Here is a 26,378-nt window from a genome sequence, read left to right as displayed (position 1 = left end):
GTGAGGACATATTTTAGTGCGTTGTAATGTTTTAATTTTTAGATCACATTGCTGATCCAAGATCGTTTGTGTAAGGGATTATATTTTCACGACTCACTTCCTGAATTCAGGAGTCAAGACATCAAAATGGCCAAATTATAAAGAAACTTTACTTAAAACCAATATGTCATTGTATTCAAGAGAATAGAGCTAATCCTATTAAAAAAAATAACTATTCCTTGAACTCGTTCCATTGATAACACCTGTACTAATGACTCATGTCCACACTTACTTGACTTTTGACAGAATAATGCAGAAATTAGATCTAGAATCATAGGTTATGTTCCCATGCTAAGATAACTAGATATGGAACCATAGTTACCTAAATCTTGATTAGTCCACTGTACATTTCAAGGATTTAGAACCAAGCATCCTTTCTAATTTTGAAATCAAGGAAATCTTTCTCTTCTGAAGATTTATAATATGTTGGTACCATAGATACATTTTTCATGTTCTTTAAAGAGAACTCATTTTAAAGCTAGAAATGACTGAAAAGGGCCTGGGCCATGATGCTTCCCTTTAGTTATTTTGCTTGATCTGCATATTACTTTGGGAAGAAAATACAACATACTAAAATAAAATTTACAACAGAAAATAATTAACATTTTAAAAAACATAATGCACATATGTAGTATCTTTTTTTTCTCCTGAGGAACAAAAGCCCCCTAATCCCAGTTGTCACACCTTTTTTTCCCCTTTTTCTTTAGGCCATCCAGTGAAGAGAGAGAGACTGAAATATCTCTGAAGGATTCTACACTAGATAACTAGGTTGACATACCTGGAATATAAAGAACATTTGAGAAGTTTGTAATGGTTTTCATTTGAAATATTTAGACTGCTGAAAGTTTTAAATTTTTATAAACATAGGTTTTGATGTTTAAAACTTGTTTTGAGGGAGAAATCTCCTTATCTTTGTTTAAAAGTGACTAAACATTGCTAATTGTACTTGTGCAGTGTTAACAGCTTCATTATACAGTGAATGTGAGGGGGAGTTCATTTAGGAAGTGTTAAACTGCTTTTCCAGACATCGGTTGTAGTATATTTTCAGTTAGTGTGTGTATGTTAATGTGTAATTGATAGTAGAAAAAAGTTACATTTTTTAAAACTGCTACTTGTATAAACCTTTTCCTCTTTTCCCAGATACTGTGGGTTTTGTGCATAGTTTTTACAAAAATTGGATTTACCAGACTGTCTTTTCACTGTTGTGGGTTTTGTAGAAGTTAAGCATTTTTATGGTTGATAAAATGTTACTTCTATACAGGTACTCACTCCTTCCTTTCTCTTATCAAAAGTTGACTTTAATCTCAATCTACCTTGTGCTACATTACCCTACTGCTTTGTAATAATGTGCAGTCTGTATGCCTTTTTGTATGACAACTAGATACCCAACTGACATTGAACTGACAATTCTACAAGGTGCAAAACTCATGTTAACTTCTGAAGGTAATTTAGTTTTGTGGCTGAGAATCCAGTGAAAGTCACATGTGAGTTTCCTGCAGTAAGCAGGAGTGTATGAAGGAATGAATCTGGCTTTTAGGGTTCAACCATTTAAGATCCTTTATAGGCAGTAGTAGCTGAAACTGAGAACTACATGATAAAAGTTTATTTTTGAGAAATGTCTCGAGTTTCTGAAATTTTTTAAAAGTCCCACTCATTAAAGAAGTCGTTAAATATTTTTTTAATTGGAAAAATGCAATCCATAATGCTTTTTGCAGTAAATAAAAAAAAAATACTATCTAAGGAAACAAACCTATTTGAAAACATGACTATGAGAAGGGAATTTTTATTTCTAATGCATACATGTGACAGGATTGCAAAAAGTTAGTTACTCTGAGGCAGTAGACAAAAGTAAAGGAATAGTCTGTATTTTCATGTATATGGACTAAATCACAGTGAACAAAAGTTAACACAGAATTTTAAGAACAACTTTAACAAACAGGATTTCTAAGATATTTTGAATACTAGGTCAGTTGGTGGTTTGCAGTAGCTTAAAAGATGCTTCTCATGTTTGGAAACTAGGAATACGGGAAAAAGGCTTAAATACCAGTGTTTGCATGTGACATGCATTGTATGCTTTGACCTCTCAGTAATTTTTTTCATCTTTAGATGAAAACTTGGAATCATTTCAGTAATTGGAGTCTTGCTTTTGAGAGGCCTTACAATGGAACTAGGACCCACTGTTCTGAGGGAACTCTGGCTATTATACCTGTTTGGTCCTTACACAATTTAAACTTGGACAAATTTATTCTAGTTAAGCCATAAGTGTCAACATGTAAACTTGTTTTGATTAAAGAATTTTTCTATCAAACTTCACTAGTAAATTACTTCTTTCCCATATAAAAAAAGTGAGATGGAATTCTGGATTTGCTTCCAAGAGAGTATAACGTGGTCATAGAAACTGTACTGTTTGGGGACACAGGTTACTAAAACGTAAGCTCAAAATGACAAAAATTAAGGAAATGCCCTTTAGTGACCCAAGGGATCTACACAGTTTTACCAAGAAACCATAGACGACTGAAATTCTGGAGATAACATTGTCATTCTGAAACTTTATGTCTGATACATTGCTCTAGGCAGTTGATTTATGTAGTGTTAAAAACACAGTTGCCTTCTCTTTAGTCTCTCTTTAAGAAAATTTTTTCATTTTTATCTGATTGACAGATAGACCATTCTCAGAACTCTTAAGGAAAAGTCATATGAACAATTACCAATTTTCAGGAGCACTGGCTCAATTTAAATTTGTTTTTGGTCAAAACTCCACAGCTGAATAAGTCTGGAAGAGATGTTTTAAATGAGATAGCTGGTGCCCCCAACCAAGCATGTATTTTTAAATGTATAAGCAGTATCTATTTTGTGCCTTTTTTTTTTTTAAACCACCAGGTAACATTTAAAAATAAGTTTACAAAGAGTAAGTTATGCAGTGACCTAGCAGAATCCATTGTTGCATGTTTTCTTAGCTGCTTTAGCAAAATTTCAGATGTATCCAAACTGGAGATGCTGAACACGCTATATGTGTAAACAGCTTGACTAGAATACCTTAAGCCTCATATTTCCTAGTATATCCTGTGACTTCCAAATAGTAGGATAAGAGTTTACCCACTTTGCTGATGCACTGATTATAGCATACCCACACACACTTACCTGGTTAAAGATGTCAAGATGAGGTGTGCCATCTAATCCTAAGGCCTTCACTAACACAACTTATTTTGTCCCACTGGCCAGAGAAAGGATCTACTGGAAATAAAGTCATAGTTATATTAGGCAGAAAGGTGTTTATAATTTGTTTATAATTATTCATAATCTGCGTAATTTTGTAACCTTAGAAATGATAAAAACACTGCAATTTGATCAGGAGAAAGGTCAAATAATCTTTAAAGGATACTGAGCCTAAAATAATTCAGTATCTAGAATTATTCTGGATAATAATTTTGTGCATGTCCGTCCACTACTATATAAAAATTGATTTATTTCTAACAGGATATTAATTAATAGGTTCATGACATTTCATATCTGCCTTCTTCATTAGATAAAATGTTATATGTAGTTTAACAGTTATGTGTTTAATACTGAATTTTACAGCTATGAAATCCCTGATTCGAGGCATCTTTTATACCTACTTCAAAATTAGTAGTTTCAACATGAACTTAGGTGGGAGACATGTATAATTGATATGCAGCACATTGGCAAGTTCAAAGACAATACGGCTACTTTTCCTCTAGATCTCATTAGGAAATGAAGATAGGTATCTCAGCCTTTGTAACTTTGGTGGGGATGTTAACTTAAAGAACCACAGAGTAATAATCTCAGTAAATAACAAAACAGGAATTTTAACAGCAGTATAACGTTTTAACTGACATTCTAATTTCTCTGCCAGTAAAATGAGTTGATTGGTACAACAGATACATTAATGCTGCTTTAAGACAATACACTTTCTGGAATTTGCTGTTTTGAGAATATGAAATCATGAAAATAAAAGTAAAGAGACCCTTTTAGAATGCAGTTTAAAAATAAAGGAAGCAAAAATTCATTTTTACCTGTGGAACTTTTAAGAAATTAGATAAATCTCAGGTTTTCCAGCAGGATTTTCAGTTTGTTCAAATTGAACCTCATTGGAAACATTGGAGTAAACATTTAGGCAATAGTAGCAGCCATGAAGGGACCTCTTAAGTTGCTTATGCTGATTTTCTGGTGTACTGACTGAGCCAGTGAATACAACCACTGGAAACAGGTGACAGGTCTTCTACATACCACAGTTGACTTCACTGATTTAAGTGGCATTTAAGTCCATAAAACATTTTATTGTTAACTTTTTTAAACAAATGTCTTACAGGCTTCATCAGTTTTTTATTTATATGGTAAATGTTCTCAGCCATCCAGGGAAAGTGGAATTCAGCTGAATATAAATATAACCTAGGAGAGAGAAGGTGAAATTTAAGTACATTTTAAAACATTTGAAATGTTTAAAAATTTAATTCTGCTTAATACTTTTCCAGCAGAGTATTAATTAAATTTTCCACCAAAAAAGATTTCCAGAGTATTTCAATAAAATAAGTAGCTATAATTTTCTCTGATGGATCTAGACCTTTCTCAAAATTATCAAAGTTGTCCTCTGGCCCCAAATGAGAATTGGTAACTAGACGATCATAACAAAGGTACCAGAAGAATGAAGAGCTGGGCTCTTCATTCATGAGGAAAAACAGTTGTTTTCTTTTTGCATATAGAATACTGGGTATTATTGCTAGACAATAGCGATGCAGAGCCAGCAATCCATGGGATCTTGATTTCCCACGTCCACTCAATGGTTATGTTATATACAATCTATTTTTTAAAATTATAAAAATATTAAAACTGTCACACGTTTTAAACTTAATAGCATTTGTGATTCTAAAAAGTTCTCGTCAAGAAATGAAGCTTCAATTTAAGTGTTACTTCTATGAAGTTATGAGTATATACCCAAGCTCTTTATACATTCATTATTCATGTAGTGAGAGTCTTGAAGTGTTTAGTTAACATTATAAGAGTTCAGTGTAAAATTACACAATAGCTCTTCTGAATACTGTATTTATTAAGTACTTTTATTCTTAATCTCTCCATTTTTATTACAGATATTTGAAGGATATTTACCTTGGAAGCCTCATGGTACAAGGTGTAGCTCTCATATTCTTCAAAGAATTTTCAAAACACTTCCATCACTTGATGTATCTTTAGGAAAATTTTGCTAATGGTAGATGAGCAAAAACCCTTCTGGACAAAGCAAATAGGCAAAGTACAGACTGGGAGAAAACCAGAATACTTATGTCTGACAAAGGATTTGTCCTACAACTCAGTAGACAACTCACTTAAAAATGGGCAAGAAACTATATTTTGGAATAAATATTAATTTAATTCAAACATTTAAATACATTCAGACTGCTTAAGAAGATCTGTGATTTGAACTTTTTGCAGGGATGACAACTTTAGCCAGTTGTTTTTGGTGGATCCTGTCCCTCGTTGGCATTTCTTGGAAGTAAAGTAACCAAGTTATTTCACAGGGGTACACTTCTGGATATTAATTAAAGGTTCCAGGATCAACATAGGGATAAGCGAGGAATTCCCCCAGTTTGTTGCCTTCTGCATCATAGTGGAGCATTCGGAAGCAAACATCACAAAAGAAACACGGGTCCTGTGGTGCGAAACTGTCGTTGTTCGTCACCCATCTGTAGTTAAAAAAGATGTTACATCATTACAATCAACTTTTTCATGCTTTAATGTGCTGCAGTATGTATAGGTAACATTCCCACTATTGCCTTATTCTATCTTATTTATACAGTTTAATCCTTTATATAAATAATATTGTATACACATATAGGTACAGACATAACACTACCAGTATTCTACAAGGCAAAAAGGACAACTTTTCTCTGAAAGATTTCTCCTTAAAGGTAAGTAGAAAAGAATATAAATCCATATTTGAAAGTATCATACGCTTGAACGACACATACTTAGCCTTCAAACATAACCTAGAGTTTAGGATAAAATGTTAATATACAGAGGGTATGCAGATAGGAATATGGCTAATTATTAGTCAACTGAGATTTTGTTTTTTAACAAGGATGTCACATTAAGTGAAAACGATATTTTTCAGTCTGTCTGAATTGTGCATCTCATGGAATGTTTTGACATTCCGATTGCCATTTTGATCTGATAACTGATTTATTGTGTTTTTCTATTGATCATTTAGAAAAGCATGTTGTGGTGGGGAACCCAAAACACACTAATGACGCTAAACTCTTCCCTTTTCCTCTGGATGGTTTTATGAGTGATTCACAGTTAAACATCTAAAGATGCAAAACCACAAATCTGTATAAAACCATATTTTGACCTCATTAAAATAAAAATGAGATGAAGTGTTATTTTTGTCATGGAGACAATGTGGATGAAGCCATTTTGGAAACTGCTGACAAGAGGCAGAAAGAGAACCTGGCTCCCTGATGACAGCATCCAGCATAAGTTATCAACCGAACTATAAAGTCTGACCTAGTCCCTAGACTTCTATTATACATAATTCAATTGGTTATTGTTTAAAAACACAGCTGTAGCTTAAACTGATTTGTACTACTATTTGTAGTGCTTTCTAACTAGATAAAACTCTTTATATTATTTATATACCAAAGTATAAGTCCTCAATTCAAAACAAAAACAAATACCAAAAATTGAAAGTGTTTCACTATTGAAAACCAGTACTTCCCAAGGGAAAAAGTAGAATCACTTACCGAGCTGTGAACATTTTACAAACAAAACATTTTCTGGTCCAGAGCCAATGTTTCTTGATGATAAGGGGATAAAGTGTCTTATCCAGGCAGTCATCATGATGCACAAGCCTTTTGTACATGAAAAAATAAATGATGTGCAAATTTTTGTGATCTGTAATACATCCTTACCTCAAAATGAACAATACAGTAGGTATATTTTCAATTTTGTTGTGTTCCGTAAAAACACTTTCTCCAAAAGACATTTGGGGTTAAACACTTTTCTTTTCTGTGAAATTTCCCAAATCTCTTTAGGGCCATGTACACTGTGACTCTTGCAACGGAAATGTAGGCAGCACTACCTGGGTGAATTTCTTCAAATCTGTGCTTTGTTTACTTAGTACTCTATGGAATACAGTTTGAGAAAGTGTACTCAGTGCTACAGATTAATTGGTTCTGAATTACAAACATGGCTCTTTTTAATTAAAAAAAAAAACTCCTTTACTGAAAATCCAAATCTGGCTTTGGTATATAATGTGAATTGGTAGGATTTTAGTTTTAGGTATCAGAATTAAGAAATTTTAAAAAATAGAAAGTCAGTTTCACCACTCATCAGCTTAGTAGGTTTGGATAAATCCTTAACCATGCTGGACCCCCGCAATTCTTCATTTGAAAAATGAAGGGCATGTACAACAGTATTCTAAAAACCCCTTAAGAATTACAAAATTTTTTTTTCCTCCGGTAACAAAGAGTAGCACTATATTAACTTCGCCATCAGAAAATGATTTGTTCAGTAGTTAAGTCATGTCTGACTCTCTGTAACCCCATGGACTGCAGCATGTCCTTCCAAGATGAAGGCTTCCATGTCCTTCATCAGGAAATGATTAATAAACTTGACAGCTTACCAACTATTAAACTATGGGATAGCAATGAATGATTAAATCCTCCTCTAAGATAAAAATTACTTATGAAAGGCGCACAGTTGTGTCCAACTCTTTTGTGATCCCATGGACTGTACAGTCCATGGAATCCTCCAGGCCAGAATACTGGAGCCTTTCCCTTCTCCAGGGGATCTTCCCAGCCCAGGAATCGAACCAGGGCATCCTGTATTGCAGGTGGATTCTTTACCAACTGAGGGAAGAATTACTTGTAGTTAATTAAATTAAAAAACTCCCTAGGAAAGTCCTACATAGCAAATGTTTAGTAAGTGAAGATTGCTCTAAGTTGCCTTGAATTTTAGGAATGATGCTGTACAGCCTACACTATGAGAAATGTAAGGACACTTAGATCATCAGAGAAAAGTGGACTGTCTTCCATCTCATGCTTATTCTGAGGTATATTACCCCTCATCTGAGTGAAGAGCAAGCAGAACAGCTTATATAAAACTTAGAAAAGAAATACATTATCAAAGAAATATATAATTTTAAGTCCTATAAATCTATGAGGTTTATGAGCACTTCTGGCTCTTCAGCAATTCTTCCTAAGAGGCCAACTGTTTGCCATTCATTTAACTGCCTCTTTTTAAAACAGCTTTTCAACGGAACTACTAAACTTTGGTTAAATAGATATTTAATGTTTAAATTATGACTAATGAATTATAGGTTTATTTTCTCATGTAACACTTGTTTTCTAGCTACTAATTCTCTCATGTTTGTATTTCCTTATTAGGTTTCAGTGTACCTCTCAGTAATTCAGTTCCTTATTTGCTGACAGAATGGGATCGTGCTCTTCACATGGGCCACACACCAGTGGGAGGTCTAGCAGTCTTGGGACATGCCTCCTGAGTCCTCGGGTCCAGCTCCCCAGTCTCTGGACTAAGCTGTTTTCTAGGTCTGCTCTACAGCTATCATTCTGAGAGTTCCTTTTATGTCTTTATCCTGCTTTGCATTCCATGTTTTCCTTTTTCAAGGTTTACTCTGTGTGTGAAGTATTTTACACAAAGTACATTCCTGAGAATGAGGGCATGGGAAGTAAATTTTTGGAGACTGGTCACTAAAACCAAAAAATAAGAAAAAGTAGAGGCAGGGAAAGCCATCAGCATGAGTCATTGCTCCATAAGAACATCTTCACTGTCTCTCAGAAGAAATCAAACCAAGACCAAGGATCAAGCAGAGCTTATTCCTATACTATGGCAATCCTTCATAAACAGGTTTCCTAATAAGGAAATGAAAAGCTTTATTCATTAGAGATACCAGCTACACAGACTTTATAATCCCGAACTCTCAGACTACTTAAGTCCTTCCCACTCTAAATCTTTATCAAAGCACTAATTCTTCATATTTGTCAAACATTAGAATTATTCTTCTCTTCCTCCAGTTCCCTTTTATTTCCTTCAGATTCTGGCAAAAAGAAAAGAAACCCAGAAATACACGTGCAAAGCAAAGGGTCTATATGAAATACAAAATGGATGGTTACTACTTGAATAATAGCTGTCGAATACACAAATGAAGATATAATAGAGTATTTACAGATTTCTAACCCCTAAATACTTTCATAGCAAAAATCTAGCCTGTATTATATTTGTCTTTATAATGGTACTGTGATAAAATATAATTTTTAGTATTTCTTAATGGAGGAGGGGGCCCATGGAGATTCACATAAGTCATACACTGTCTTTGGGCAGAAGAGGAGCTTCAGTTATCTTTCTGGATTTTTGGCATATTCTACCATTTCAAATAGGGTTTCCCTGGTAGCTCAAATGGTAAAGAATTTGACTGCAATGCAGGAGACCTGGGTTTGATCCCTGGGTCAAGAAGATTCCCTCAAGAAGGGATCTTCTTCAGATATCCAATATGGGGGTTCTCCAGAGAACCCACTCCAATATTCTTGGAGAATTCTATGGACAGACCGTGGCGTTAGAGTTGGACCATTTCAAATGGCTCACTGGTCAAATAGTATTTATTACAGATTTTCTAAAAGACAAGATGCAGATGCAGAGTTGGTCATTGTAGAAAAAGCAAACATTTTTGCTGCTCCTGAGTCAAGCTGCAGTGATCATTTCTTTCATTCCTCTTATGGTTTTCTACTGTGAAATATAATAGGACAAATGTTCTGAGTGCTACCACTTACCTTATGTCAGTAATGACAACAACGTGTTCACAGTCTCCCTGGTGACAGTATAAGTAAGGAAAACCCACTTTAATATACAAATCATTAAAGGTGAAGTCTTCCATCTTAGCAGTCTGAAACTTTCCATAGCCTCTATCATGTGACTCTGACCACTCAATGATGGTTCTGAGGAAGAAAAAGGCAAGGATGTATCATTGCTCCGAACAGTTTGCAATGGCAGTATTTCACAAAAGCGCTCACCCAAATTACCATCTTGAGGCGAAAATCAGAGTGGTTGATACATGTTGCCAAGTAGGAAGGAACTCTGAATTTTTCTGTATCCATGAGAGCAGCAGTTCACAAAGTAAGGCCCTGAAACCCCCAGAGAGGTTGATGTGGTCAAAAATCTCTTTGCAGTAATCCTAAAATGTTATTTGCCCTTTCAACTGTTTTTCTCTCATAAATACCAGTTTTCAGGAGGCCAAATGATATGTAATCACTTAAGATTGAATGGAAAATGTATAACATCACTCTTCTGTTTGGAAAAGGGTTTTTTTTTTTTTCCATAAAAATATAATTAATGGTAACTGTAACTGGACTATTTAATGATGATGACTTTTTGAAGTTCTCACTGCACTGGGTCTTCAGTGCTACCCAGGCTTTCTCTGGTTGGAGAGAGCAGGGGCTACTCTCTAGTAGGGTGTGGGCTTCTCATTTTGGTGGCTTCTCATGTTGCAGAGCATGGGTTCTAGGGCACGTGGGCTCAGCAGTTGCAGCATTTGGACTCCACAGTGCAGGCTCACTAGCTGTGGCACACGGGCTTAGTTGCCCTGTAGCATGTGGGATCTTCCCAGACCAGGGATTGAACTGGTGTCCCCTGCATTGCAAGGCAGATTCTTAACCACTGGAACACCAGGGAAGCCCAGATTATTTAAATTAGTTAATACTTTAAAATATTTCTTAGCTTTGATTTCTAGTATGGTGAATATTTACAGCTATAACCCACATAAAAGCTCTTTGGAGTCAATTATTTACAGTATGAAGGAGTGTGGAGACCAAGTTTTGAGAACTGCTACATTAGAATATAGATAAAAGTGGTTATAATGAAAGAGAATGAAAGTTTATATAAACACTCAGAAAAACTATACATACATACATACTCTAGTTGTCAGGACATCAGTAATAAAAGTATCGTAATACTTTTATATAGATAGCATGATGTCAGACATAGATTTTTCATGTTATATACATAAACAACTTATATATATCCAGTCACCTAGGAAAAAGAATATTTACTACCACCTAAATATGAAGAACAGATTAATAAAGTGTTGAAGTAGAATTTACTTTTTTTTCCAGATGTTATAAGACTCAACACGATAAACTATAATTTCTGAAACAGTAGATAATGTTTTTTTTTAAAAAAGGTTTAGATAGCTGGCAAAGATCTTGAAATAATATCTGTATGTCTTTGGTAAAAACAGTTTTTTTACAGTGCTAAAAATTTGATTAACTTACTATAACCTAGGCCAACTGGATGAAACAACTTTGAAAATATTTTAAAAATTTGAGAGAGACTTTTTAATCTGAAAACTAGTAAAACAATCTAACAAAATGATTGCTTGGCAAAGATCCTTAACACACCAATAATAGGACTTGTGAAGATAACCCTATTTTGATGAGAAATAGCAAAGACTTTGAGATTTTTGCAAACTATACCTGCTCAAATCTCTGCACTCAGGGTATCTTTTATCATTATAAAATGTTCCTTCAAAATAAAAGAAGGCTGATTTGTATAGGTCCTAAAAGAAAACAGATGGTATTGAGAAAAAATTCAGTATTACCCATCATAAAATTGCTCTAAGTATTAATTCCAAATTTGTATGTCATAAAATCACACTAGTACGTTTTACAGTAATTTCATGCACCTTCACAGAATATGCTCAGTTCATTAATATTTAACAGGAACCTCCTATGTGATAAGGTATTATCTTGGTCACCAGGGATAAAGACACAGATACAATCCTTGCTACTATTTTCAATTCTTTCCTACTGCTGTTTTAATCTCTAGGTTTGATTTAAATTTGTATGTTGTCCTGAGATTCATGAAAGGAACCCAATTAAAAATGTGTCAGTATTATTTTATGATATGCATACACAGCAGTGACAATTATTTTAGATACCAGAACTGAAAACTAAACAAAAGTCACCTTGCTGATGTCTCCCCAGTGATAATGACAATGATCAAGGAATTATGTTATCCTTTTTTGTATTTTCAAATAACTTGTAGGCAAGCAGAATGTGAATATCTATTCTTTCTGAAGCAACCTTGCCCAAAGTACCAAAGAACCCTCAGGTTTCAACTTTCACACTACCACCCTTTGTTATCGGGGCAGTGGTCTCAATTGTGACCATCTAACAGAATCACAAAAATACCAAAGACGTCTCACCTCAGATCCATTCACTGAAAATGTCTGAGGATTTGGCTCAGGCCCTAGTATTTTCCCAACCCCCTCAGGAGAGTCATATGTGCAGGCAACTCTGGGAATCACTGTTAGGCTTGTCCTTCACCATTTGCATGGAATTACATGCCTGGGTGAGGGTCAGAAGAGGGTCTTTTCCCTTAACCTACACTTACTGCTCAGACCTCAGTTTCCTCACCTGTACAATGAGAATATCTGTCATGCACGCTATCTTATAGGACTGTGTTGAGAATCAAAAGCAGTTTAGGAACTTAATAGAAGTTATGTAAGCTTCAGGCACTGAAAGATATTACGCTAAGATGGCCTAATTTCTCTCCTACTTCGTTGAGGATTTGATTTTTCTCTCATTCTTCTTCATTCCCCTATTTACAGCTCACCTGGCACTGGTGTCAGATACCCTTCTAAGACTGGCTGCACTGTTTCTTCTCAGACTATTCAATCTCCTGACTTTCCGTTTCCTCATGTAAAATCTGAGTAAAGCCAACACCTTCTTCCCATGTGGTTGCAGAGATAAAAGGATATAATATAATGCCATGCCTGCCTACTATCACACAAAATCTACCACTTACCATACTTCTAAACCCTCAAAGAGGTAAGTAAGCTACGATCCAAAATAAAGATTCTGAAAGAATCACTACTGCCTTATTTCGGAAACAAAACAAAATTTAGTATACATAACATATAGAACTTCACATTAAGTGATTCAGGCAACTTAAAACCTTTGGTCTAATTATTAATTACAAAAGGAAGTCTAAAAGAACAAAAATCTTTTCCTTATATTATTACATAAATGGATAGGTGGGAGTAATCTCAATAAGAGTTAACTTTCATTTCTAATGGTAACCAGAGATCTAACTAGTTTCCCTATTTTGTCAGCTAGTTTAAGCCAAACAAGTTCCAAGGGAGGACATTACCAACTGATATGGAAAAATTAGTGCCAAGAAGTCACTTTCACTATTAAATCTAAGGTAACCTAAAGATCTATCAAAGTAACTATGGATAACCAGTATGATCATTTAACAAAGTCGTTATTTATATGCCATTTTAGGTATCTAATAGTCATTTATTCTCTTGCTGACATTCAAGTCTGGAACATCAAAACCTCAAGAACATTCCTAAGATCTGCTAGGAGGAAAATGGTAATGGGTGAAAGAAATGTCAGATAAGCTTGGGTAGGAAGGGTTTTACAACTTAAATTTATGTTACCTTTCTTCCTATACCAAGGCTTTACTTATAATAAAGAACAATAATATATGCATAAAGTATTGTTAGAAGTATTGTCTAAAAGTATCCTCTTTGTTGTTGTTTAGTCACTAAGTTATGTCTGACTCTTTGCAACCCACCAGGCGCCTCTCTCCATGGGATTTCCCAGGCAAGAATACTGGAGTGGGTTGCCATTTCCTCCAGTGGCTCTCCCTGACCAGGTTTTTGATTGGGTCATTAATTTTTCTGGAATTAAGCTGCAGGAGCTGCTTGTACGTTTTTGAGATTAACTCTTTGTCAGCTGCTTTATTTGCTATTATTTTCTCCTATTCTGAAGGCTGTCTTTTCACCTTGCTTAAAGTTTCCTTCGTTGTGCAAAAGCTTTTAAGTTTAATTAGGTCCCATTTGTTTATTTTTGCTTTTATTTCCATTAACCTGAGAGGTGGGTCATAGAGAATCCTGCTGTGATTTATGGCAGAGTGTTTTGCCTATGTTCTCCTCTAGGAGTTTTATAGTTTCTGGTCTTACATTTAGATCTTTAATCCATTTTGAGTTTATTTTTGTTTAAGGTGTTAGAAAGTGTTCTAGTTTCATTCTTTTCCAAGTGGTTGACCAGTTTTCCCAGCACCACTTGTTAAAGAGATTGTCTTTTCTCCATTGTATATTCTTGCCTCCTTTGTCAAAGATAAGGTGTCCATAGGTGCGTGGATTTATCTCTGGGCTTTCTATTTTCTTCCATTGATCTATATTTCTGTCTGTGTGCCAGTAGCATACTGTTTTGATGACTGTGGCTTTGTATTAGAGACTGAAGTCAGGCAGGTTGATTCCTCCAGTTCCATTCTTCTTTCTCAAGATTGCTTTGGCTATTCGAGCTTTTTTGTATTTCCATACAAATTGTGAAATTATTTGTTCTAGTTCTGTGGAAAATACCGTTGGCAGCTTGATAGGGATTACATTGAATCTATAGATTGCTTTGGGTAGTACACTCATTTTTACTATATTAATTCTTCCGATCCACAAGCATGGTATATTTCTCCATCTATCTGTGTCATCTTTGATTTCTTTCATCAGTGTTTTATAGTTTTATATATATATATATATATATATATAGGTCTTTTGCTTTTTTAGGTAGACATATTCCTAAGTATTTTATTCTTTTCATTGCAATGGTGAATGGAATTGTTTCCTTAATTTCTCTTTCTGCTTTCTCACTGTTAGTGTATAGGAATGTAAGGGATTTCTGTGTGTTGATTCTATATCCTGCAACTTTACTCTATTCATTGATTAGCTCTAGTAATTTTCTGGTGGTGACTTTAGGGTTTTCTATGTAGAGGATCATGTCATCTAAAAACAGTGAGAGTTTTACTTCTTCTTTTCCAATCTGTATTCCTTTTATTTCTTTTTCTTTGATTGCTATGGCTAAAACTTCCAAAACTATCTTGAATAGTAGTGGTGAGAGTGGGCACCCTTGTCTTGTTCCTGATTTTAGGGGAAATGCTTTCAGTTTTTCACAATTGAGGATAATGTTTGCTGTGGGTTTATCATATATGGCTTTTATTATGTTGAAGTATGTTCCCTCTATGCCTGCTTTCTGGAGGGTTTTTATCATAAATGGATGTTGAATTTTGTCAAAGGCTTTCTCTGCATCTACTGAGATAATCATATGGTTTTTATCTTTCCATTTGTTAATGTGGTGTATCACACTGATTCATTTGTGGATATTAAAGAATCCTTGCATCCCTGGGATAAAGCCCACTTGGTCATGATATATGATCTTTTTAATATTATGTTTAATATGTTGTTGGATTCTGTTTGCTAGAATTTTGTTAAGGATTTTTGCTTCTATGTTCATCAGTGATATTGGCCTGTAGTTTTCTTTTTTTGTGGCATCTTTGTCTGGTTTTTGGTATTAGGGTGATGGTGGCCTCATAGAATGAGTTTGGAAGTTTACCTTCCTCTGCAATTTTCTGGAAGAGTTTGAGTAAGATAGGTGTTAGCTCTTCTCTACGTTTTTGGTAGAATTCAGCTGTGAAGCTCTCTGGTCCTGGGCTTTTGTTTGCTGGAAGATTTCTGATTACAGTTTTTATTTCTGTGCTTGTGATGAGTCTGTTAAGATTTTCTATTTATTCTTGGTCAGTTTTGGAAAGTTGTACTTTTCTAAGAATTTGTCCGTTTCTTCCAAGTTGTCCATTTTATTGGCATACAGTTGCTGATAGTAGTCTCTTATGACCCTTTGTATTTCTGTGTTATCTGTTGTGATTTCTCCATTTTCATTTCTAATTTTGTTGATCTGATTCTTCTTCCTTTGTTTCTTGATGAGTGTGGCGAATGGTTTATCTATTTTATTTTATATTCTCAAAGAACCAGCTTTTAGCTTTGTTGATTTTTTGCTATGGTCTCTTTTGTTTCTTTTGCATTTATTTCTGCCCCAATTTTTATGATTTCTTTCCTTCGAACCCTGGGGTTCTTCATTTCTTCCTCTTCTAGTCGCTTTGGGTATACACATATTTTACAAATTACCTCATTCCTGAAGTACTAGAGTCTAAAACAAACATTAGCAAAGCACATTACATTTTAGACATGGCTTTTAAAAAAGATTTAAATACCCTGGCCCAGTTCTTCTAGTCCTCTCACACACCAAATTGCTCAAGGAAAGTATTTTATTTAAGTCCTGCTTATTGACTGGAATAAAGATTCTTATTTTCTCAGCTACAAGACCTGCAAGTAAATAATTTATTCCATGATTAGCAGTAGAATACATGCCAAACATCTCCCTGTTAAAGAAAATCATTATAATGTAAGGACTTTTTTCAGTTTGTTAGGTGTGACAATGGCATGGGGTAAACAGATGAAATAATTCTGGCAAAATGCTGAGAACTGTTGAAGGTGGATAATGGGTACATAAGGGCTCATTATACTATTCTCTCTTTTTTTTTTTTTAACTTTTTATTTTATATGAGAGTATAGCCAATTAACAATATTGTGAGTTTCAGGTGAACAGCGAATGGACTCGGCCATACATATATGCCTGTCTTTTTTGTGTGTGTATTTAGAATTTTCCAAGGGAAAACTTTACAGTAAAAAAATCATAAAATACAAATGTTAATCGATGAAATAAAAATTTTTCCACAGATCAAACAACTATTAGCATCAGGAAAATTTCACTTAATTATATGAGTTCACCTTTCTAAAAGCATAGTTGGAGAAGGAGGAGACAAATGAAACAGGTCCCTGAACAGGCAAAGATTCCACAAAGTGCATGTACTAGAATCTTGCCCTTAACCAGCACAGCTCAAGTTTTCGTGCAGTGCTTGTTCACCAAATAAACAAAAGGATAGGGGAAAGATGTCTAAAGCCAGGCATGGTGCCAACACGGCAAAGAACAAACACGGCGCTTTGAAGGCAAGTTGACAATGGTCTGAATCTAGCCTCCACCACTCCTTACCCAACAGGGTTAACTTAGGACAATATTCTGACCACCTTTTTCCTACCTGTAAAATGGTGATATTCTTTCCAAAGATACTGAACTATCAACTAGTATATTATACAGCTGGCACATGATAAGTGCTAAATGATAAGAGGATATTATTTTAATACATGGAAGAGGGAGAAACAATGTAAAAGTAGATGTGTAAATAGTTAAAAATAGGACTATGGGTCATTTAGTTCCCTGGTTAGAAAGCTGCTGAAGGCATGAGTGCTGATGTGCAAACACAATAAACTAAACAAGTCTGGTTAAAAACACTCTCCAGGGTTCCTGGAGCTAAGACTGATTCCCAGATCTGACTCACAGCTTTGAGCAGTTAACACATGGATGAAATAAGGAGGGTGAATTCATATTTTTCTTATTAAACTGATCTTATAAACTTATAGCTATACCTTGTTTTTTTCTCATAGTGTAGAGAAACTTTGCATAAGATTGCTTCTCCTTGAAAAGAAACGATAAACCTTCTATTTCCTAGTGTGCATACAGACTCGAGATTCCACTTGTTTCTCTTTAGTGTTTACCTTCAAAAGCACCAAGCTGACAAACCTGAAGAACCCCAGTATCTTATAACCATTTTCAATGTAACTCAGAAAGTATGCTGCTCTCCATGCCAGTCACCAAAAAGATTGGAACACAGCCAGTCTTGTGGGGCAGACAAACGTATCAAATAGTATCGCGTATTATTACAAAGCATCAGAATCGATACATGAAACGTGCCAGAGTGGCAAACAGAGGACCTTCAAGAAGAATCTCGTAAGTGAGAGCAAGGGCTTCCCACCCATGTTCAAATACTCTGAGTGTGGTATGGTATGCTTGAGGAAGATAAAGTCACTGTGGCTGAAGCCTAAGGTATAAAAGGAGGGGGCTGAATAGTATAGAAAGTTAACTTGAGAAACATCTTCACAAAAGGCCTTACTTGTCAGCCTAAGGAGCCTGGACTACAGACAGTGGAGAACCACTGAGATGTTTGGATTGGAGAATCACAGGATCAATTTTTTAAACATTTTATTCTCTTAGAGCGGTTTTAGGTTTACAATAAAATAGGAAGGTAGAGGTTTCCCATGTAGCCCTTGCCCCCACACACATGCATGGCCTGCCTGCATTAACAACACCACTCACCAGAATGGTACATTTGTTACCAAGGATAAACCTACACCAACACATCACAATCACCCAGTGTCCACAGAGTTCCCTCTTGGTGTTTGATTTGTTTTTAAAAGACATCTTAAGTGGCATGGATAGGATATAGAGTAATGAGTTCAAGACTAAATGTTGAGCTTGAGGTATTCTGGTTTGTTTATTTATTCAACAAGGACTTGACCACTTCCTCTGTGCCACACATCATGACAGAAATACACCTCTGTATTCCTAAATTCCTCTGTATTCCTAAAACAAAGACCTTACCCTCGTGGTTCAAGAGAAGACAGACAAACATATAACTTAACATTAGGTAGTGTTATTAGCAAGTCTGGGGAAGAGAGGGAAAGATCTCTTTGTCAAGGCAACATCAGAAACATGAGGAAATGAGGGAGTGAGCCATCTGAATACCCGGGTCAATAACAATACCTAAGGTGAGGAAACAAGAGAAACAAAGGCTCTGACCAGGACCCTGCTTAGCATATATGAGAAAGAGCAAGAATGGCTCATGGTGTGAAGGCAACAAGTGACAAAGAGGGTGTTAGGATATAAAGTCCAGAGGCAGCCAGAACCACAGAAAGGACTTTGTATTTTATTCTAGATATAAGAGGAAGCCTCTATAGACTTTCGAGTTGAAAAGCAACAGGGTCTGCCTGATACTTTAGAGTATCATCCTGGCTTGGTGTAAAGGATAAACAGAAGTGTGAAAGGGAGCAGCGGGAATGGTCACTAGGCTACTCCACAGTTCAAGCAAGAGATGATGGTGGTTCTTCAGTCTGCTGCCTGTGAAGCAGATACACGGGCAGATAATAAACATAACTTGAAAGCAGAGCCAAAGTGCTTGCTGACACCTTCCATGTGGGATGAAAAGGAGGCAAAGATGATTCCAAGGTTGTTGGTTCAAGTAACCAGGTGTAGAATGAGCATATTTACTGAGCTGGAAACACTGGGCAAGGTACAGATTTGAGGAGAAGAGAGAACTAGAGTCTGTTTCTGGACATACTAGGTTTAAAGTGGCTATTAGACGTTCAGTAATGGTCAAGGAGGCAACTGGAAAAAATAAATCTGGAGTTTGGAGATACTGAGATTGGAGATAACAAATCTGGACTAGGAATCTGGACAAGTTCACCTTGATTCAAAGGGCTTAGTAACATTCACCAGTTAGGAGGATCAGAAGCATCCAGCAGAGGAGTAAAAAAGTCAGTCGGACAGGCAGAAAATGAGGCGGGTGTAATGTCTTAAAAGCCAAGTTAAGACAGTGGTTCAAGGAAGAAGGAATATTTACTTGTGTCATGTGCTGATGAGAGATCAAGTAAGATGAGAAATGAATCTGAGGCAACAACAATGAAGTGATTTTGGTGGAGTGGTGATGAACAAGAGTGCGTGTAGGACAAAGGGGAGAGAAAAAGAGAAGCAATGAGCTGAGGCACTATTAATAATTCATAATTCCTGAGTCAGTTTAATCAGAAGAAAATAGAAAAATGAGATGGTAGCCAGAGGAAGATACACGGTAAGAGAAGGTCTGTTAGGATAGGAGATAGTACAGTCTATTTACGTACTGATGGGACAGGCAACAGAAGGGAAAAGCTGATGATGCAGGGAAAAGGGATCGTACAAGAACAAAGTCCTTGGTTATACAGTGGGGTTGGAATCTAGCAGACACCTGGGTGGCTTTGATAGTAGCAGTTTTAATCCGACCAGTGTAACAGGTGGGAAGGAGAATGCACAGGCAGATGGGTAAATGTGGGAGAGAGAGATGACAGAAAATTCTCTTCTGATAACTTATTTTCTCAGTGAAATAAACAGCAGCTGAAGGGGAGTGATGAGGAAAAGATGTTGGCAGTTTCAGAAGGAACAAAACAGCTACCTTGAAAAATGGAAGGGTGTATCAAGTATAGAGAGGTGGTAAAAATGCCATGGAGCACTGAGGCTAAGTGAGAATGTCCAGTAGACACTTAAAAAGAAAGAGTTTGGGAACCAAGAGAGAAAGAGATTCATAAAGACTGGAGTATACTTAAAACCATCAAAATTAAAACTGGGGGGAAAGCCCAAGAGATGAATTTAGAATAAGAAATAAGATGAGACCTCAGTTATAACGGCATTTATGTGGCTGATGATAAAGGAACAAGCCAAAAAAAGAGATTTTGATGGTTCACGTCCAAACTCTATTGGACATACTAATTGTTCCAAACAGCTTTTTAGTGACCTACAGGAGATGCTATCCCCCTTAAATATGCCAGTAAATCTGAGGTCCTCTGCCAGACTTGTACCAGCTAATAGAATTGGGTCAAGCTTGCTCTGTGATGAAATTCAGAAGGATCCAGGCCCTACTACATTACTGAGTAAGCAATCCCTTCTGAAAACTGTGGGTGGCCCGTCTGCGTTTCTATCCTGTTTCAGTGAGTATGTCCTTTTGAGAGCAGCACCCTGGGAAGTACCAGCAAGGCCCAATGTCACAGGGTATTGCCCCTGTTTGCTTCTGTCCGTGGGTTGAAAGGTTCTTCTGTGGGCAGTGATGCTCTTGGGTGGACTCCAACCCTCTGCTAGGGTCAGTTATGACAGACAAACTCATACAGAGTTTGAAAGGAGAGTGAACAGCAAATTCCAATGCTACAGTGAGGTCAAGTTGTATGCACATGGAAAAGAGACCTATTGGTTGGTACTGTGCCCTTAGAAAGAAGAATGTACAAAGAATGGTTGAGAAATAAATGGGAGATGAAATCAAAACCAAATATAGCCTCATCTTTGAAAAGGTCTTTATGATAAAAAGAAGGAATAAGCTTGATGGAATGGCACAGAAGAGAGCATTTACTAGAATGCTATGAGCCTGTAATCCTATTTCCTTAGCTTATGATTATTATTTCCTCCTGTTCTATGATGGTTAGAAATTTTAAAAATCACCTTACTTTGCTGATGTTCTCAGGAGCCTGGTCAGGAGTGTTGCTGAATTCCCCACCAATCTGGAGGTCACTGACACAGCAAATGGAATCCCTCAGTTCCGTGAGCTTTTGACTGCCCAATACCAGCATTGTTTGGTAGGGCTTGTGTTCTTTGTGCTACAAGTCAGACAGTAAATAAATCAGTGTTCACTTAGAGACAAAGCAATTCAACTATAAATCATCTCATGACCAGATCTAAATTAAATTACTGGTTATCTTAAGTTATAACCATAATATGCTGTCCTGAGTTTTCTTAGATTCTGCATTTGTCTACTCAGCACTGATCTTTCAAAAATATTTCTTCATTTTATTTATTTATTTGGCTGTGTTGGGTCTTAGCTGCAGCATGTCGGCTCTTCACTGTGACTGACGTGGGATCATTCATTGTGATGCAAGGCTTCTCTCTAGATGTGGCTTGTGGTCTAAGCAGCCCCACAGCATGTGGGATCCTAGCTACCTGACGAGGGACTGAACCCATGTCCCCTGCACTGGAACGCAGACTCTTCATCACTGGGAAGTCCCAGCATCTATTAATTATAGCTCCAAACTAACTGTCTGTTATTTACCTCTCCCCTGTGATCCAGAGCCCATACTCTGAAACCATCTCTAGCCAATTCTTATTATACCAAGTCATTATTTCTCCTCTGTCCTACGTCAAACCACAGCCAGGTACCAGACAGTTAGGACAGCCCCACAGCCCAGAGCCCACAGGAATTATTCAAGCTAGCCAGTCCCAAACTGCTTACTCCGCTCTGCCTTGCCTTTCCTGTGGAAACCAGTAATGCCTGTGGCCTGTGCTCTCCCCTTGCCTCCTGACTGATCCTGGTACTTCCCCTTTGGTGCTGTATGACGTGGCATACTCTTCGCCCCAGGAAATGCAAATAATGAAAATCTTTCAGTGACACTGGTCTCTAGAGCTGTCACTCAGTCACCCCCATAAATTAAAATCCTATGAGTACAACAGACACTTGGTGCTGTGTTGCTTACATTTGCCCAAAATTCACATGCTGGAATCCTAAGGCCCAGTGTACTGATGTCAGGAGGTGGGCCTTTGAGGGTGATTGGGTCATGAGGGTGGACCCCCTCATGAATGGGATTAGTGCCTTTATAAAAAGGATGTGACCTGGGAGAGGGTGCTCACCAGATGCTGGCACCCTGATCTTGGCCTTCCAGCCTCCAGAACTGTGAAAAACAAGTTTCTGTTGCCTATAAGCCACCCAGTTTGTGCTATTTTGTTATAGCAGCCAGAATGGACTAATACACCTGGCAATAAAACTTTTTTTAGTTTAAGTGAAAATTTATAACCAAGTTGCTACTAAAGTGACATTAATATGAAGAGTCTTAGGAATATAATTTCACTGACTTTTAAATTGTCCTCAAAGCTACCTCACTGAAATCAAGGAATCTATACACTACCCACGTTTGGTTTTATTAGTTTTGTTTTGCTTCGTTTTCTTTGATTGATAATTTAGGATCTTAATAAAACAGGGTATTAGATTGGTGCAAAAGTAATTGCAGTTTTTACACTGTTGAAATTTGTTTGATGTTGGAATATACTCTTAAATAAATGTGGTTATGTTATACATCACTTTATTGCACATTTCTTTTTTTGCTAATGACTTATTACCTGCTGTTATTTTATATTTGTTTTAGACTATGGAAATGATGTTAGACAAAAGCAAATTTGAGTGATTCTCTAATTTGAGTTCAAAATGGGTTGTAAAGCAACAGAGAGAACTTGAAACATCAAGAATGCATTTGGCCCAGGAACTGCTAACAAATTAACAGTGCAGTGCACAACTTCAAGAAGTTTTGCAAAGGAGACGAGAACCATGAAGATGAGGAGCGTGGTGGACAGCCACCAAAGTTGACAAAAACCAGTTGAGGGTTATCAACGAAGCTGATCCTCTTACAACTACACAAGTTTCCTAAGAACTCAACGCCAACCATTCTACAGCTATTCCTCATTTGAAGCAAATTGGAAAGGTGAAAAAGGTAAAAAAGTAAGTGGGTGCCTCATGGGCTGACTGAAAATCAAAAAACCCTTCTTTCTGAAGTGTTGTCGTCCTTATTCTATACAACAACAAACCACTCCTTGATGGAATTGTGATTTGAGACAAAAAGTGGATTTTATATGAGAACTGGCGACAACCAGCTAAGTGGCTGGACCAAGATGAAACTCCAAAGCACTTCCCAAAGCAAACGTGCACCAAAAAACCGTCACGGTCACTGGTGTCCTGCTGCTGGTCTGACCACTACAGCTTTCGGAATCCCAGTGAAACCATTTCATCGGAGAAGTACTCTCAGCAGATAGATGAGATGCAACTGCAACGCTGGCAGCCAGCACTGGTCAACAGAAAGGGCCCAGTTTTTACACACGACAATGCCTGACTACACGTCGCACAACCAGTGCTTCACAAGCTGAAAGAACTGGGCCACAAGCTTTCTCTCACCTGCTATATTCACCTGACTACCACTGACTAGCACTTCTTTAAGCACCTTGACAACTTCTTAAAGGGAAAATGCTTCCACAACCAGCAGGAGGGGGAAAATGCTTTCCAAGAGTTCATCAAATCCTGCATCTGAAGCGTGGATTTCTATGCTACAGGAATAAAAAAACTTATTTATCATTGGCAAGATGTGTTGATTGTAATGTTTCCTATTTTGATTAATAAAGATATGTTTGAACCTAATTATAACGATTTAAAATTCACAGTCTGAAACCACAATTATTTTTGTACCAATTTAATAATTAGTGCTAACTATACCACAGATGATTCATAAAAGTTTATTCATAAGTGCAATTTATGTACAGTAATATTTCAATGAAATCTTATTAAAGTTTATGATACATCTATTTGGGAAATTAAGAATATATTAACTGCAATAGAGCTCTTTTTACTAGAGATTCCTAAGAAATTCCTGGATACCCTTGAACTGCTAACTTTCTGTATTTTCATCTAAGAAGAGCTGTCCTTAGCTAGTTCAATAACTTCCCAAGAATTCTGAATTGGTCAAAATAAAACCCTCCTTAACCAGTTTTTCTACCAAAAAAAAAAAAACCCTCAAGAAATAATACTATCAGAATCACTGAGGATTTACACACTTTCAGTGGCTACTAGTACAGAAATCAGATATACATTTCAACACTGTAACTGTAATCCTATTACTCAAGAGATTATATGAAAATTGACTTTATGATATTCCTTGTAAAACAAAGAACTCAAGAATATAGACAGAATGTCATATAAAACAGCATATGCTCATGTTTATTTTGGTTCAAATAAGCTTTAAATAAACTCTGGTAAAAGTCATTCATATTATCTGTAAAGTCCAAAAGGTTTTACTACTGACCTTATGAAAAATCACAGGGTAAAAGATATTTACAGATAGGATAAGCTCTCCTTCTTCAATCATGTCTGCTGAATTTTCAGGCTTTTTCCCTACAGCATGTGACTCCTAAAAAAAGAAAACAAATAAGAGACATTAAAATCAGACACTGTGACCCAGACCAGAGGCAGTGTAGAATAAGGGCTACGAACAAAGATTTCAATCAGCCCTGGATTTAGCTCCTAATTCTACTTCAAGAAAATTGTTTTAAAAACCTCGCTAAGCTTTAGTTTCATCATCTGTAAAAAAAGAGAAAATATTTATTTTACAGAATAGTTGCTGGGAATGTAAAATAAAGCACCTAATAAGATGCTTGGCACTAGGTGCATAGCAACTGATGATAAAATAGGAGTATCACCTAACATTGGTATAATACTGACATTTACAGTCATTAACACTTTTATACAACTCCTTCCATATTATCACGGCTTCCCTTGTGGCTCAGACAATAAAGAATATGCCTGCAATGCAGGAGACCCAGGTTCTATCCCTGGGACGGGAAGATCCCTGGAGAAGGGAATGGCAACCCACTCCAGTATTCTTGCCTAGAGAATTACATGGACAGAGGAGCCTGGCAGGCTGCAATCCATGAGATTGCAAACAGTTGGATACAACTGAGCAATTTCACTTCCATATTATCAAGAAAGTTATTTGACAGATGAAACTCAGTTTCACCAATTTACCCAGGGTAAATCAGACGATTAGAATGCAAATTCAGATATGTTTCACTCTAAAACCCTGTTTTTACTACAGTATCACATCTTTCAGTCAGTTCAGTACAGTCGCTCAGTCATGTCCAGCTCTCTGCAACCCCAAGCCAGGCCTCCCTGTCCATCACCAACTCCCAGAGTTCACTCAGACTCATGTCCATCAAGTCGGTGACGCCATCCAGCCATCTCATCGTCTGTCGTCCCCTTCTCCTCCTGCCCCCAATCCCTCCCAGCATCAGAGTCTTTTCCAATAAGTCAAGTCTTCGCATGAGGTGGCCAAAGGATTGGAGTTTCAGCTTTAGCATCATTCCTTCCAAAAGAAATCCCAGGGCTGATCTCCTTCAGAATGGACTGGTGGGATGTCCTTGCAGTCCAAGAACTCTCAAGAGTCTTCCCCCACACCACAGTTCAAAAGCATCAATTCTTCGGCGCTCAGCCTTCTTCACAGTCCAACTCTCACATCCATAGATGACCACTGGAAAAACCGTAGCCTCGACTAGACGGACCTTTGTTGGCAAAGTAATGTTTCTGATTTTTAATATGCTATCTAGGTTGGTCATAACTTTTCTTCCAAGGAGTAAGCGTCTTTTAATTTCATGGCAGTAGTCACCATCTGCAGTGATTTTGGAGCTCAGAAAAATAAAGTTTCTCACTGTTTTCACTGTTTCCCCATCTACTTGCCAGGAAGTGATGGGACCGGATGCCATGATCTTAGTTTTCTGAATGTTGAGTTTTAAGCCAATTTTCCAATCTCCTCTTTCACTTTCATTAATAGGCTCTTTAGTTCTTCTTCACTTTCTGCCATAAGGGTGGTGTCATCTGCATATCTGAGGTTATTGATATTTCTCCTGGCAATCTTGATTCCAGCTTGTTTCTCTTCCAGCCTGGAATTTTGCATGATGTACTCTGCATATAAGTTAAATAAGCAGGGTGACAATATGCAGCCTTGACGTACTCCTTTTCCTATTTGGAACCAGTCTGTTGTTCCATGTCCAGTTCTAACTGTTGCTTCCTGACCTGCATACAGATTTCTCAAGAGGCCAGTCAGGTGGTCTGGTATTCCTGTCTCTTTCAGAATTTTGCAGTTTATTGTGATCCACACAGTCAAAGGCTTTGGCAGTCAATAAAGCAGCAACAGATGTTTTTCTGGAACTCTCTTGCTTTTTTGATGATCCAGATGTTGGCAATTTGATCTCTGTTTCCTCTGCCTTTTC

General features: G+C 36.8%; 2 protein-coding genes across 7 annotated transcripts in view; one reads left to right on the top strand and one right to left on the bottom strand.

Annotated features, from left to right (window-relative positions):
* PSIP1 (PC4 and SRSF1 interacting protein 1) overlaps positions 1-822 on the top strand; it is a gene marked incomplete at its 3' end in the record, with an annotated part of 36,839 nt that extends 36,017 nt beyond the window's left edge. Inside the window, 1 exon segment of the mRNA NM_001143892.1 lies at positions 747-822. Coding sequence (NP_001137364.1) covers positions 747-807 — 61 coding nt within the window.
* SNAPC3 (small nuclear RNA activating complex polypeptide 3) overlaps positions 12-26,378 on the bottom strand; it is a 42,269-nt gene continuing 15,902 nt past the window's right edge. Inside the window, exons 4-11 of one of the 6 annotated variants that reach the window (XR_009599247.1) lie at positions 24,419-24,523; positions 21,032-21,181; positions 11,535-11,617; positions 9,837-10,001; positions 6,792-6,899; positions 5,164-5,735; positions 4,074-4,449; positions 12-3,273 (exon numbers count right to left, since the gene is read on the bottom strand). Coding sequence is in view for 2 of the 6 variants with exons in the window: in XM_004004386.6 (XP_004004435.2) it covers positions 5,588-5,735; positions 6,792-6,899; positions 9,837-10,001; positions 11,535-11,617; positions 21,032-21,181; positions 24,419-24,523 (759 nt within the window). In the remaining 4 variants the exon portion in view is untranslated. Of the gene's footprint in view, positions 5,736-6,791; positions 6,900-9,836; positions 10,002-11,534; positions 11,618-21,026; positions 21,182-24,418; positions 24,524-26,378 lie in introns of all 6 variants that reach the window. The other 5 variants (XR_009599248.1, XR_009599246.1, XR_009599249.1 and 2 more) reach the window with 5 other exon arrangements.

This window comes from Ovis aries, chromosome 2 (assembly GCF_016772045.2).
Source record: "Ovis aries strain OAR_USU_Benz2616 breed Rambouillet chromosome 2, ARS-UI_Ramb_v3.0, whole genome shotgun sequence".
Lineage (NCBI taxonomy): Eukaryota > Metazoa > Chordata > Mammalia > Artiodactyla > Bovidae > Ovis > Ovis aries.
The sequence above is the reverse complement of the archived record's forward strand: the minus strand, read 5'-3'. Positions and strand labels throughout refer to the sequence as shown.